The sequence below is a fragment of the Rhipicephalus microplus genome, chromosome 8 (genome assembly GCF_043290135.1).
Source record: "Rhipicephalus microplus isolate Deutch F79 chromosome 8, USDA_Rmic, whole genome shotgun sequence".
Taxonomy (NCBI): Eukaryota; Metazoa; Arthropoda; class Arachnida; order Ixodida; family Ixodidae; genus Rhipicephalus; species Rhipicephalus microplus.
In genome coordinates, this window is record NC_134707.1 from 9,898,602 (window position 1) to 9,914,633 (window position 16,032).

The 16,032-nt window shown below is 43.5% G+C and overlaps 1 protein-coding gene across 1 annotated transcript in view; it reads right to left on the bottom strand.

Annotated features, from left to right (window-relative positions):
* Positions 1-2,943: 2,943 nt before the first annotated feature.
* The window catches only part of LOC119165189 (large neutral amino acids transporter small subunit 2), a 113,727-nt gene continuing 100,638 nt past the window's right edge, over positions 2,944-16,032 (bottom strand). Inside the window, exons 5-12 of the mRNA XM_075870985.1 lie at positions 14,995-15,039; positions 14,116-14,239; positions 11,528-11,631; positions 8,280-8,376; positions 7,084-7,233; positions 5,209-5,293; positions 4,270-4,362; positions 2,944-3,266 (exon numbers count right to left, since the gene is read on the bottom strand). Of these exons, the coding sequence (XP_075727100.1) occupies positions 3,199-3,266; positions 4,270-4,362; positions 5,209-5,293; positions 7,084-7,233; positions 8,280-8,376; positions 11,528-11,631; positions 14,116-14,239; positions 14,995-15,039 (766 nt within the window). The 3' untranslated portion in view covers positions 2,944-3,198. The remainder of the gene's footprint in view (positions 3,267-4,269; positions 4,363-5,208; positions 5,294-7,083; positions 7,234-8,279; positions 8,377-11,527; positions 11,632-14,115; positions 14,240-14,994; positions 15,040-16,032) is intronic.

The following is a 16,032-nucleotide window of genomic DNA, read 5'->3' on the forward strand; positions in this document are numbered from 1 at the left end:
GAGAAAATATCTATACATATATTTCGAAACAGGAAGTTATGGATGGCAACATCGAAAAGAAATCGCTGCTCTTTGACCTTGCCTTTGAGCCTCATTTGATGAAATTTGGTGGAAGCAAGACCTACTTCGTAATAAAAGATAAGTTCAGAGGAGGCTCTAAGCATTATTCACGTCATCTAATTTAATGTCGTAAAACATTTCTTGATGTTTTCATAGAAATGTAATGACAGTCACAAGACAAAAAAAAACATATTGCATATTACATATTTGTGCTGCTCTAAGAAACTTCGTCAACAACACCCCACCCCTTGTTTTATATGTGCCTAAACAATCATCTATAAAATAACCATTAAAAATTACAATCTTCCATTTCCTGATAACCAACACACTCCTCGGTTCCATTTCCTCTCGGTGAATGGTCTACTTGAAGAGTGTAGCACAGATAAATTAGCTAGGCCATCAGATCATCTAACTATATCAGAATTGAATTGTAAACATCAATCGTTTATGTAATATATAACTGTAGGGTTTGCGTTGATGGTCTTTTGTGTGCAGAAATGCATTCCATTTCTACTCTAACTAGACTATTTTATCAAAAACAATATAAATACTTAGAAAATCGTCCTTTTGATCGTACGTATTGCACCGTTCATGAAACAAAAAATAAAGTTGTACATTGAAATTGAAACAGTACACTCGGCATCAGTCAGAATTGTCAAGAAAAGCATGACGTGCTGCCCTACATGTCATCGGAGGCCCGTGGAACGCACATGAATTCGATACTAGATAAACTTCGACCTCATATAAAAGGTGATGCACAGATCAATTGTGAATTATCTCAAGACTACCGAAAAAGTATGGTTTTTTCAGTGGGCACGCCTGGCTTGTTCCAAGGCGATTGCAACTGCTTCTGTAAATGCAATGTGATATGTGTGATAACAAAAATAAGAAAACCATGCACTTAACATTCACGCTTTCTGCGGAAGTGACAGATACCGAACAAAGATCAGCCTTGAGAAAGAAAATGGTAGTCGAGAGGTCAAGCTTTGTGACGTCACGTAGCTGTAGCTGTGACGCCATGTTGCAACACGGACCTTCGACTCTGTGATGCATACGCAAAGTTAACGTATTTTACAAGGTACGTAACAGATGACGACTGATTAAGCTGTAGGCAACTTAACATGTGAGCCCACATAAAAAAAATTAAGGAGACTCTTTCCAATATTACAAACCATTCTGAAGCTCAGATTTAGTCTTAGGATTTGTTACTAATGCAATGATCCTGTACAATGCAATAATCACTTAATTATCCACCAACCAATCAACCAGCAACTTCACATTTATCCAGCACAGATTAACCAACTCGTCGCTGTGAAAGTTTGCTTAAGCATGAAAGCTCAACACCCAACTTTTTTGACAAGGTGAGTAGCGTCAAACAAATTACAGAGCTATCAATTGCCATAGCGAGTTCATCACGAATATATTTATAACACGGGTCTGAACAGATCATGCGTTATGGCTAAAATAACCGAGACACTCTCCACAAATATTCGATATGTGCCAGGCATCTGAAAGAGCTATCCTCCGACGTCCTAAGAGATACCATTCATCTTTATTTTGTTCCTACGCGTGTTCATGGAAGCATTGGTACTGAAAGACATTCGGAACATCTCCTCAAAGTATCTTTTTTTTTCTGCAAACTTAATGTCTTAATTACAAAAATATATACGTGCATATACAAGTTTCACGAGCATACCGGCTTGTATGTACACACGTTTCTACCTACACACGCACACACTCATACACAGTGTATATATATACTTGTACGGCCTGCCTCGTTGTAGTAGATCCCTGTTTTCTAAAGGAGCAGTAAATTCGGTAGACCAGCATGCATTTTCCTTAGAAGTACAGTTGTACAAACGTGAACAATAAATTACGAAATGTGACACGTTTCGCAACTAAAAATTCTAGAGCACCAACTATGCCCTCTAATTGCATGGCTGCCAAAGATGGTATGCTGAATTTGCACGTACTGCAGAGAACAAGGGCTAAAGAACGCGCTCCAATAAACCCTGTAACCCATTCCTATCTGAAATGCCCGTGACTGTACATTACAGAGGTGCGCAGCTGTGTCACGCAGTCTACCTCAAGGGACCGTTTCAATCATGTGGGGCTGTATCTCAACATTTACGTGTGTGACTTACGTGCAGAATACAGATGACAACATTAAAGTTCAAGAATGAACAGTGTCAAGTCAAGATCATACGCATCTGCAACAAACCTTCCGGACTTTGGTATAGGAATGCATGAACACAAGCTTATGGGACTGCGAGTCGTAGCTCTATGCCGTGTGGAAACCTGCAAAGCCTTATCCACCTCAAGTTTTGCCTCACCCAGCCAGATCACAAAAGAAAAACATTCACTCGTTCTTTTTATTAATGCATGATTATAGTTCGTCGCCGATGGACAGCATCATAGAGTGGATAATAAATTAACTTTTTCCGCCACTATTCCACCACGAGACTTTCAGAATCTAAGCTAGGCTAACGGAAAAATATATGCAGAGTCCATAGAAAGCAAAAACAAAGAATATATGCACGCTTGTATGAGCTGCGCATTCACAAAACGAACTTACTTGAGATTTTCGTAAATGAAATCATACGACACACCCTATAGCAACTGCAGGAACGAAACGTAATGCACAAACGATCTTAGTCTATTTAGTTTGTGGACATTACGGCAGAAGAGCGCAACGTACGGTAAATACAAATACGCGTGCCCTGTGTTCACTATACCTCGTATCTCTCGATGTTCTTTCATAACATTCAGGAAAAGAAGTTCAGTGAAGGACCAGGAATCTGTTACGACGAGGCATTTCGTCTCACAGTTCTCAATAACGCTAACCGTGCTACAGTTTTTCTTATTCTAATCATTGTATGCTTGTTTCAATTCACTCTATTCGCCCTTTTGCATTTGACTCGTCTGCAGACGGTTCCGTCTTTTTGATTCTTTGTTAGAGTTTTTTTTTTTCATTTTCGACAAAGTCAAGAACGAGCGTAAGTATCCAGTGGTTTCCCTCTGGTCACAGTGTTTTCTTTACGATGATGACAAAGACGACGTTTGAGCACCCTTGAAGGTGGGATGCAGATGGGCGGTTGATGAAGTGCTCCTTCTCGAAGAAGATGGCCCCAGGTGTGCCTAGACGTCCTTGGGCTTTTCGGAGGCCACCACTACGAGCATCTTTTGTAAAAATAACGTGGCACTGTCTGCAAGTAGAAACGGAAAAGAAAGAGCAAGAGACTGAGTTAGTGGGACGTCATGCGAGCAATGTAAGCAGTAATGGCACGAGATCACTTATATCCCTGAAAGTTAGCTAACTGCAGTACCACTTACTCAGTATACAGCATCTAGTTCACTGGTGAGTGTATGCTCATGTAGGAAAAAAACGCACGTCATGGTTCGACAGTCAGCCTAAATGAAGTCCAGGGTGGCCGCAGCAAGGCGCCACCGAGATAACTAAAGCTTAGCTAAACACTTTGTCATGCCAGAGTGATGAGAGGTTGGGAAGAACGACTCTTGCTGGAGAACCATCATTTTGAGAAGCTCATATTTCCGATTCTTCATCTAGTTCACGGGAGACAAAGCTGTAGGCATACGTAAAGGCACCGCTATGAGAAATGATCACTACATTTCTAGAAACGTTGACTCCAGTAACATTCCTCGTTCAATCACATCTATTTATAACTTTCGCCCTGCCCTGGACTGTCGTATTTAATGGAACATATTCCAGCGGCTACTTCTTTCTTATGCATTGTATGCGTACTCTAGCTGGTGCAAACAGTCTTCTAATTGTAGTATGCTAAATAGCCACTACACACGTGCAAACAAAAGTTTTTTTTTTCTGGACAGAGTTTCGGTTGTGGCAACACAAAATTCGGTACGCTCATGTGGAAGTGAAGTCATATAAGCATCAGCAATGCGATAAAATTTCGTTTCACAATGTGAGTCATGCAACACAGATGACTACCACTGGCTTAACCAGGTAGTGTGGTTGGAAGAGGGTCCAATTGAAAATATTGAATTTTGCCTACATGCAATGGCACATACGAACATATGTATGCGTACACACATGAAAAGTGGTTGAACCCCTTCCCCTTCCACCTCCCCGAAAAAACTCTAGCAGCGCCCCTGTTGGCGGCGACAACCCACATTATAATAAGAGAGAAGGCAGTCCTCATCACACAAACGAATGACAAAAATTACTCGTACCGAATGGTCCTTGGATCCACCGTGGCTTGTTTTTCCAGTAGACAAAGATGAAGTATACGGGTGCTCCAGTGGCGATGATCAGGGCTCCGAAGCCTGTGGTGAAATTTGGACTCATATAATTGTTCGCATGTATTGAAGACAGGAATGATATTGCCACGTTTCTTTCTTCAAGTTTTGTTATCGCCATGTTACACTATGTTCAGCACAAACCGCAAACCGCACCTAGGGCGTTAGAGAAGTTTCGAGGCTATAGTAGATAGTTTTGTTAAGATTACGTCCACTTTGTGAATCTTTCAGATTATTTTTGAACCAACGTCGCCGCTAGCGATAACGCTAGAATGTTCGATGGCAAGTGTATAAATGCCGACACGCTTCGTTGCTTGTCAGGTGATCGATGACCGACGCTGCATTCGCCGATATCAGTGCAAGTGTGCTACTTTAACCCGAACTTTTGTTTACCGGGCATATGTTCGCGCCAAATAAACAGTTTGATCTGACTATCCAGTCTCTTGCCTTCAGCCACGTCATGACCCCGTGACAATATATTTATTAAAGATGCCGATCTAGAGACAGCAGTTTACAAATTTTCAGTTCTTAATTTTTACTGCTGCTCTCTGCTAGGTGGGTTCCCGACAAAGAAAGACACTAGACAATCAATTAACTTTCGGAAGTGTTTCATCCAAGCAAACTTGGTGATTTCGGTGACTGGACTACGTTCTGATGACAAACACGAGAGCTGAAAACGAGGTTCGACGAAAACAGGCGAATCACAGTTTGGCCACACTTCAACTCGTGCATTAGAGGTTTCGTTCACCAGCGTTTGACTGTTCCAGCTTGAATGCTCAGGTGATACGTCCACATGTTGTTGATTGCTTGCGCGATAAAGGTTCTCACAAATGATTGCGGAACAAAATGGTTGGAGCAGTTTGCGAAACTCACCAGTTTGTACGGGTTCCGCAATCATGGGTACAATCGTGATGAAGACGGTGGAAATCAGATAGATTATGGGCCAGATGAGGTTAACCTGCAATCAGGAAAGAATAAAAAAGAAGTCACGGTTTCGCCAAAAGGGGGAATGCAATGAATGCGATAGCAACATATTCGAATGTTTTAGAATGCGAAAGCAACATATTCGAACGTTTTACGAAGCAAGGCTAGCATTTTTAGGAGCAATAATAATTGTAGTAAACATGCGCTTGCTAAGTAACCAAGTTTCCTGCGGCACGGCCACAGTAGATGACCGCAACAAGGCTCGTGCGTAGTGACGGCGTTGATATAAGAAGTGAACCTTGCAGTCAATTCATTTAGACCCGATCTCACGTAACTCTACGAAACGTTGGTGTTAGAAAATACTGCCGCTCCAAGTAGACGTCTGGCAATTTTTTTTGTTTATATCGCAGCCTGTAGAAGCTCCCGCCTGCTGTAGGGGCACAAGGCGCGCGCTAATCGTTCCGCGATAGCGCGGCAACTATGAGCGCCCTCTTTCCCCTTGTTCGCTGGCGAGATAAGCGCGCGCAGACGAGCCCGGTCGGAAAGGCGATGTTGGCTCCACAGAAAGAGGAGGCTAGCCCATTCTTCCTCTATATACACGTGGCAGCGGCGGCGACCACAAAACCACCAGCCGAGACAATAAAAGCATTCAGAAGTGCTTTGGCAGAGGTTAGTTCGTATGGCCTTATTACAACCTGTGGAGATTGTGTGATCCGTGTTTGTTTTGTGTTCCTGCATTAGTATTGTTGTTCTTGTGTCCCAATTGCTACTATGCAGCTTACAGTCAGACAAAGGCAAACTGTTCCATCAGCCAAAATAATGATGTTGAGCTTTTACGCAAAAAACAAGCACTGCAGTTAAGACAGCAAGCTTTGGAGCATTAATTGTAAGCTCTAAGCAGTTTGACAACCAGTCGTTTCCGAGATAGAGCCGCCACGTCGCCAGAGTGTTTCTCGGAAAGGAAGACTTTCCAAAGTTCTGGGAAAATTCATCACAGTCCGGCACCACAGCCCTGGATTAACGATTTTTCTCAAGTATTCCACAACTACCAGAACTAACCATGCGTAGTGCAGAGAGGAAATTCATCAAGCATTCGAAGAACAATGACTGTAAGATTTAGAAAAGCAGTATACATTTCTTCGTAAAACGGATGCTCCTCATCTTTTTCACCTATCGCGGTTTCACTTTCACTGTCCCACCTCCTTGCTTTCGAATTTCGGAAGTTATAACCGATGTGCGCCTCAACTTGTGCAATTTTACAAATAGTTGAACAGGGGGTCGTACATGTAGCCTACGATTCGACATGATGACTCATTGGCGTATGTTATCATATCATCTTATGACTTATGAAGATAAGTCATCTTTATAATCTCTTCATCATAACGGGTCAACTTCGCAAGCTGTTGCTGAAACGCTGGTGTTGTTGATATTTCCTGTTGAAAGATTTCAAATTACGATTCTAAAACTTTCACTCCGACTCGCCAAAGATATAACAAAATTTCGCAGACGCTTCCCCACCTATGAGGTTGGCGTTCTCATAATACACCGACACCAATACATCACTGGACCGGTGTCAGCGTATCATGAGAACACCACCTGTATAGGTGTGGAAGCATCCGCGTAATTCTATATTTTGGGCGATTCTCAATAAAAGTTCTGGAACCATGAAACTCACTCAGCTATTCGGACATTCTTGGATTTCAAGATACTTCGAGCCCCAATCCTTCACCCTAACTTCTGTAACCGCGAGTTACAGAACAGCGCTGCCGATCGAGTAACAGAACATGCACGCCGGTTGCAGGACGTACGGCCCCTTATGCGCACCTTGATGGGCCTCTTGAGGTTCGGCGCCTTCCAGCGGAAGTAGGGCAGCGTGGCCACAGCGAGCCCGATGGCGAGCCACGTGGCGAATCCCACGTAATTGATCAGGGCGAAGATGTCGCTGCTGCACAGGTACACCAGCGACAGCAGGCACTGCGAACGTTGAGAGCAAAGGTATATCGAGTCAGCTAGGCAACTTATTTGAATTATTTATTTATTTATTTTTATTTTTATTTAAAATACTGCTGACCCCAGTTAAGGGGTCGTAGCAGGGTGGAAAGAAACGTGTGCTACATTTCACAATAAAACAGACAAAACGAACGCATAACATAAGCCAATTCACAGTGGCGCGTGAATAAGATCTTGCGAAGGGCACAAAAAAGAAAAGAAGAAACCGATACACGCATTGCAACAACACACACTGCAAAAAGAAGAGTACACATTATTGTCCGGCGAGTGCAATATACACCGAGAACCAGAACACGTATCAAGTGATCAACAAGACAGAAAAGTTTAAAAGTCAAGTAGGCTTTCAAATTTGTTAATATCAGTTTGCTCGACAACATGACTTTCAAGGCTATTCCATTCATTCACCGTTCTCGGAAAAAAAATACTTAAAGACATTGATTCTCGGCTGCAAGGGGGTTAAGTTCAGCGAGTGACGGTGGCGGGATGAATGACCTGAAGAAAAATACGTTAAGTATTGATGAGTTATTATCAAATAAGATAGCAGCTAGCTGCGCTAGTTCAAGTAGTCAATCATCTAAAAATTAATTTCTTGCAAGAGAATAATTAATGCACTGTACTAATGTATCTATAACACATATTCTTGTGCTCATTCTTATTTTCCTCGTAAGTACATCAAATACGGTACTTTGTTCTTTAACGTTATCTGTAGTAGTGTCCACCTTTTTGTCCTGCAACAGTGACGCTGTTTAGCTGTTGCTCTCATTGTCAAAAGCAGGACCAATTAGGATGCCTTCAAGTAATCGAGTAAACGACGTTTTCTTCTGCCCCCTTCCCAATAAGAAAGTATAATTGTTACAAAAACAAATAAAATCAGTGAACGAACATTGCTCAACAATCTCTAGCCATATTTTTGCTCATGAAGTGATGTTTATCTAGGGTTTTTCAATTCCGCGATTATGTATAACTATAGCGTGCAGGCTAAGGGCTTGCACGTGGGAGTGGCTACTCACCATAGCAAGAACAGCGGGTGACGGTGTCAGGCGGTTTATCGAGATCATGCACAGAAGCCTGGGCATCTGACCATGTTCGGCACCGGCGTAGAAGAGACTGAAAAGAAAATAACGAACAGGAGAGAGTTGCTTGTGTGGTAGCAGTTCACTTGCATTATGTCGGAAGCAGGAGGGTGCGGAACCCGCATCCTTTTGACGATCGAAGACCACTCGACAGTACAATCGCTTTGAATGTTAACGCCATGGCTAACACACAGGACAGATAAAGAGCCCTGGTCAAACCATATTTTCGCCTGGCAGCTCTTCCATTGGCTCCAAGAGCAGACATAATCGTAACACACCGCATAAGCCTGCATTGAGATCAGGCAAAGAGAAAAGGCGAGAAAGAATGCCAAAGATGAGCGTTGAATTCTATTTGCGGACGCCCGAACTGCAATCATACACATCCTAAGTACCCCTCTCTTTCTGCACCAACCGAAGAAGCCAACTTGTCGTAGATGTCCTCTCATCCTCCCTGCTTCCTCCAATAACAAAATCCTGAAACCCTGGCACAACCCGCCGGATCCAGCAGTAGTCGCAATGAGAAAGTAAACAACTTTCGCGTTTCACTTGCATTTAAATGCGCGTCGAAGGCCAACACCTCCAGATTTGCCCTATTCAGAAAACTGAGTATGACGTGCATCTGTAAATTCCTCATATCCCTCACCTATTGAAACCGCACTTCCTCCCTTTCTTATCAACCACGTTTGCATGGGTGTGAGTCAACGTGAGTGCACGAATCGACCGCAACTGTTCTTTCCCGCCTCACTATCGAATCAATGAAGGCGCTTCAGCGTCTGTCCACCAGATGGCAGGCGATTCCAAAGTGCGAAAAGCACGCAGTTCAATTTTTCCTTCCTTCATGGCGAAAACAATGGTATATAGCTTTGCTGAGCTGTCGTAAACACGACGCACACAGACAGCGGCTCGAACAGGAACTCTATACGCTAGATTCTAAACAAACGTTTACGCTGAAGAAAATACTAGGCCTATGGCCATCTAGAAGAAATCACAAAGCAATGAAGGTGCTGAAATGTTTTTTTTTTGAAGGCACGAAGACTTGCGAGCGGGTCTATAGTTAAAAGTGACCGTGTTCTACCCAAATTAGTGTTCTGTCCAAATGAGAACTTCTGGACTCCCCTATGTAGGAGTGTACATATGTATATATGCTATGTTGTTCTTAATTCTTTCTTTTGTGACAATCAAGCGGAAATGGTTAGCTGTCACCAAGTTACGCAAGGTGACATTAACTTCTTCGTTTATTTTTTATTTCAATAAAAGACAATGGTAGCTTCGCGGACCCGCTTCTCGCCGTGTCTTCACACGATGACCACGCTGTCGAAACGAGCCAGTTCGTGTCGCGGCGTTTTATGCCAACTACGCCGCATCGGCAGGCACGGTGTCTCTACCACGTGGTTTTAACAAACACCTTCGACTTCATTAATCACCAGAGACATTAGCCACGCATCTTTTCCCCCGGGAAAGGGGCATTCTCTTGAGTTGGAAGCGTAAACTTTCTATTTGTAGTGTGTAGTGTTGCGTAAAGCAGACCTACGGTGGGCGAAGGTTCCGGCTAACGGCACGTGCCTGCGGTAGAGGGAATGTCGTCACAGATAGTATCGTTTGTCAAGGCTGCTTTATTTCTTCCTTCATGCAAGAATGTGTTTATCACGGAATAGGCACAGATACTTCAGTTTCACTCCCAATCACTTGACGGCGCTAAGCAGGCAGGTATTGATTGATATGTGGGGTTTAACGTCCCAAAACCACCATATGGTTATGAGAGACGCCGTAGTGGAGGGCTCCGGAAGTTTTGGCCACCTGGGGTTCTTTAACGTGCACCCAAATCTGAGCACACGAGCCTACAACATTTCCGCCTCCATCGCAAATGCAGCCGCCGCAGCCGGGATTTGAGCTTGCGACCTGCGGGTCAGCAGCTGAGTACCTTAGCCACTAGACCACCGCGGTGGGGCTAAGTAGGCAGGTAATAAACTATATTAAAGCAAGCCTTGGTACCTTGTAGCAATCTTTTATAAAAGCGCACCCTCACAGCAAACAACGGTGCGCTGCCGCATAAAAAAAATAGGTCATGCCCACGCGCACCTTCACCGCACGTGATCGCATATCATTACTAGCGTAGCCGCAAAATAGAAGAAGAATTGAAGGGCCACTCGAACAAGACAATGAAAGCTTCTTGATCTCGATAACTTGGCCCTCAAAAAGCAGCTTCTTTTTTATACTGTCTGAATTCTTCATCGCATTATTGAGGGCTCAACGAGAAATTACTGGCCCAGTCTAGGCCACCAGGGGGCCGTCCTTTGACGGAAAATGTCGACATCTGGTGTCGACACATCCTATCAAAAGACCTGGTGGTCGTTTTTTTGACCGTGTATATACAGCCCACTGTTTCCCAGCCAGCAAAAGGGGAGTGACTCTAGCGAAGCTGCATCTGCTTCGTTGACGTCTCAATCTCCCAGAAAGCGCCGGCTCATTGGCGCTGCGTCCGCTCATCGATTTTTTTCGTCGAGCGAAAAGACGCGTACGACCTTCGGTGCATTACATATCCAGGTCACCTGCAGAAGCAGGAGCTGCGGTCGTTCTGTTCTGGAAACATATCGGCGCCGTTATGACGCATCTGATACGATGCGCCAGGTGCAAAAACGGGCGAAAGCCTCACCGATCAGTGGATTTCTGCAACACATGGAAGAAGCGGCTGCGCTGTGCTTGTGTACCTTGTATGTTTGCGGATAGCCGCGCAATGAGCACTTTTGCGCATCAAATAACAGCGAGGACAGAGTGTTTTCCCACAGGCGTCTGCGCTTTCACCCGTTTGGAATATTGTCTGCGAAGAGCATTGCGCAGCGCGATCGACTGTGAAACGTACTGGCTAAAATACGCATATGTATATCGTTTTAAATTTTGTTTTTATTTTTCAAAGCTGCTGAAGCAAATACAAAAGTTTCCTTACGTATAGGTTTCTCAAATCGCGATACACCTGAAGATTTAGGTTGAGTACCACGGATATGAATTCGTAGTTCGCTTTAAGGTGTATATAAATCTACAAGTGCGCGCACTTATAGCACTTCGCTTCCATCAAAAGGCGACTTCCAAGACTATAGATTCAACACAGCTACCTTCGGGTCAGCACTATATCCCTGCCAAGAGGCATTGTACTACACTACCGCGGGGCCCTCAAGCAATATGCTTACCGTGATGATGTGAAGAGGATTCCGTTGACGCCACCGAACGTGGACATGGCAACAAAGACAGGCACAATCCAGGCCATGTATCCGTAAAGCTTTTCAGCGAAGGTCTGCGGGAAAGGAGAGCGATTAAGCGATTCTGATCTAATTACGGGAACGTCCACTCGAGAAAACTCTAGCCAGAATTTAATTGCCACAACAGAAAAACGAAAGACGATGGTTTTAAAGATGTCTCGTTGCTGGCTTCCATTCTGGCCTTACGTGATTCTTCATCAGTGGTTAAACATACGTATCGATTCTGGCATAACTGCCATATAAAGTGTCTGCCGAACGGAAGGACTCATCAGACTCCATAGCGAGGGTCGCAGTTTAGCGGGTAATGCATAAAGATCACGCCAGCACAATTTAACAAACGTGATTTCGCGTGAACAATAATTCCCTGCTAAACGTTTCCGGGTGGGCCAAAAATAAATCAAGTGATATGAATTTCAACAACTCTGCAAGTGTGTGCCTTCCTCCACAAGCCAAATGAGTGACCCAGTAGCTAACCTGACCGTGGTTTTCACACGCTCTCAAGACAGAAAGCTAAGTATGCCTTGGTCGACCAGTCTGTACTGGAGAAGCGAAATGCATGACACGAAAGAAAAACCCGACTTCTTTCAGGAATATTATATCGTTCAAATTAAATGAAAGGAACTAAAACATTACATGAAGAATAACACCCGCTAAAAAATAAAACCTGATATTTTCGCCTTACCGTTCTTCTTCAGGGACAGCCGGGAAGCACCCAGTCAACTCTGAGGAACAGACTTGGTTGGTAATCAAACGTCCAGTTTAATCAATTATATCATTTTAATTAGGTCTTCTCATTGATGCCTTTAATTTATGTCGACGAAGACTATCACGGCACGTTGATTGAAAACTTTTCAAGGCACATGCAGAAATATTGAAAAAATTTTGACACTCGTTTGTTGTGACTTAAAACCACGATGTTTGAGCTAGGTAACCAAGGTCCAATGTAACACGGAGTATTCCGATATGACTTTTCGCAAACAACCATGGTGGATGCTGGAAAAGATGGTGAGCATGTTGGCAAATATGGTGGGCGTATAGGGAAATCATTGTGGCACCACCTACCATCTCACTTTCCACGGACTCGCACATTTCTGTTCTGGCCATAACGCCTACGTAGGCGATAATGGCGGACGTAGTGTAATTCACAGTGGGTACCACCAACTCACTTGCCACCGACTGGCACGTTTCTGTAGTGGGATTAGCAGGTATGCTCGAGAGATGATGGACATCGTGGAAATCGTTGTGGGTTCCATCAACTCACATGTTTCTGTTGTGGCGTGAGGGGATGTGCTGGAGAGATGATGAGCGTCGTGAAAATCATAATAGGTTCCATCAACTCGCACGTTTCTGTTGTGGCGTTAGGGGGTGTGCTGGAGATATTATGGTTGTCGTGATGGGTATCGTAGGTGCTAGTCGTTATGATTACGTTGTAAATCCTGGTAATGAAGGTTAGACATACTGGATCTGGTATAGTATACAGATGGTGGGCAAAGTAGATAGCATGATGGGTGATTACGGTAAGTAGCAGCTAAGTAGGGGATAGTGCTGGGTGGATGGTGGGTGATGTTGGAGCAATAGGAGCAAGGAGGATTGTGGACAAAGCAGACGAAATAATGAATAATGTTAGTAGCAGCTAGGTAATGCGAATCACTGGGAAGCTGGGCCTGCGATTCGACGATCATTTCTGACCGTTTTCAGCAGCCGCAGTTGCCAGCATATCACCCGTATTATCATATGTGGTCTATTGTTACCCACCTGCTGTTACAGAAGCCAGACCATCTTCATTAAATCTTCATAGAGTGATTCAGATGCATTCCAGGTTTTGCATTCCTTTCTCTAAGTTTCCCCTCATACCTTTCAATCACCACTTCAAAAGTGCACGCGACCAATATGTTTATCGAAAGAATATCTGTATATTGCATTCTGTATATCTGTATTTAATTCCATGTGTGTATATATATTTGCACTGTTATTTGAGAAACTTCACTTGACACTTGTGTTCGTGTGATTATTAGCCTTTTCGTCTGCTTTGTCACGCCGTTATAAAGTCATGCTGCATATCTATCTATCTATCTATCTATCTATCTATCTATCTATCTATCTATCTATCTATCTATCTATCTATCTATCTATCTATCTATCTATCTATCTATCTATCTATCTATCTATCTATCTATCTATCTATCTATCTATCTATCTATCTATCTATCTATCTATCTATCTATCTATCTATCTATCTATCTATCTATCTATCTATCTATCTATCTATCTATCTATCTATCTATCTATCTATCTATCTATCTATCTATCTATCTATCTATCTATCTATCTATCTATCTATCTATCTATCTATCTATCTATCTATCTATCTATCTATCTATCTATCTATCTAATCTATCTTTGCGCTCTTACATCCCCTAAGTATATTACGAAACGGTACAGTGTGCCTCTACCGCCGCCCCAACTCAGTAGCATAACCTGATGAGTGTGCTTGTAGATCTGAAGAGATGAAGACGTACCACAGCGACGGCCTCCGCTCCGAGAACTTCTTGCACGGACAGTGTGGTGTGGAAAGCAACGATGCTGAACGTGTACACAACCATGACCAGGATGCACGAGATGAATATGGCCAACGGGAGGTTCCTGCATTTATTAGGTGGTACCACATCACGCATTCAGTCAAAACAACACTCAAGGCTAGTATATATATGGCAGGAACGAAAATGACTCCCTGCGTCATCGTCAATCTAAGTAGAAAGCTTTTCGTAAGCCTCTTCATTTCTGCTTCGTAAGCGCTGCAAGTAAGATGCACCTGTACCACGTCTTCTTCTTGAGGGGTAGAGCTACACTGCAAATCATGATCTCAGAATGCCTTCCATATGCACTCCACGCCACTCTCATTCTTCCATTGTCAGCTGACATCAAATCAGACCATCCTAGCATCTTAAGCGCCTAGTCTAGGGCTGTTGCAACAGACGTGGGTCACCTGAACAAGAAACAAAAAAGTCTCCAAGCATGCGTTCACGACGGCATGTGGTCAGAAACTGCGCCCAGAATTTATGGATTGAGATATCACTGCCACGACGTTATTCACAACTCTACAGAACAAATGACTAACAAAAATTTATTTCCCCTTAAGTTTAATAGGTTTGCTATCTCCGGAATAACAAATATTTTATATATAGAGTGGTTAATGAGTGCCGTCAAAGCCAGGCTCGTTTCATGAAAAATTCACTCAATTTGTTCACTCTGATGCCTAGCCACCAGAAGGTAAAAACACGTTACACCGTGTGGCGCTTGTGCTGTCTCTGCATGAACCATCAGGTATGGTACACGGCAATACTGAGTACCCGGTACCTCCACACTAGGTACCCGATACTGCACATTCATGTGCTTACCTGTGAGGATCCTTGAGCTCTTCAATGACGAAGTTCAAGTAGTTCCTGTGAAAAAAAGAGCAAATTGCGTCAATAATTTGATAGATTCACATGACGAATAAGTTGTTAAATGAAACCTTAGGGGACCCTGAAGCTTCGTTTTTAGGAGATGAACGCTACAGCAATATTCTGTTCCTAGTGCGTTCTTTGAACACTTAGTGCATGAAACTTTTTCGAACTTGCTATGCACCCACTACGTGGCCTTAAGAAATTGATTATTGATATGTGGGGTTTAACTTCCCAAAACCACTATATCGTTATAAGAGACGCCATAGTGGAGGACTCCAGAAATTTCGACCACCTGGGGTTCCTTAACGTGCACCTTAATCCGAGCACACGGACCTACAGCAATTTTCCCGTCCACCAAAAATGCAGCCACCGCCGCCGTGATTGGATGCCGTCACCTTTATAAGGTCAGCAGCAGCCGAGTACCTTAGCCAATAGACCACCGCGGTGGGGCTGGCCTTAAGAAAATAGGCGCAGTATGTTAGTGCCTGTTGTAGCGGGTGATCGGCTATAAACCACGAAGCCATTATGATAACCACATGTTCTGACACCCGCTGGCGAAAGGCACTTGTATTACGCATTATTTCATGTTACACTATTTCATGATTTCATATTTCATGTTACACTGTGAAGTACATATGAGAGGCGCGTGTGTTTGTACAGCGTGAAAGCTACTTTCAATGCATTTCAGAGCAGAGGAAGTTCTTATCACTGTATTTGCAAGCAGACGTGCAGACATGTGGTAGAACATCCCCTTGCCACTAAGATGACCCGGCTTCCATCCCGACGCAGACCCACAGACCTTGATTTGGTCGCCACTCTGACCAAGTATTTTTTTATAATTTATTTTATTTATACCATTCTCGATTTTTAGGTCACGCTTAACTTGATTATTGTTCACTCACAAGCGCCGATGCCGGAATTTACGCTTCTCACACAGAAGATACATGGGAAACCCTTCTACATATCGCTGACTCGGCACAGCAACGCCGG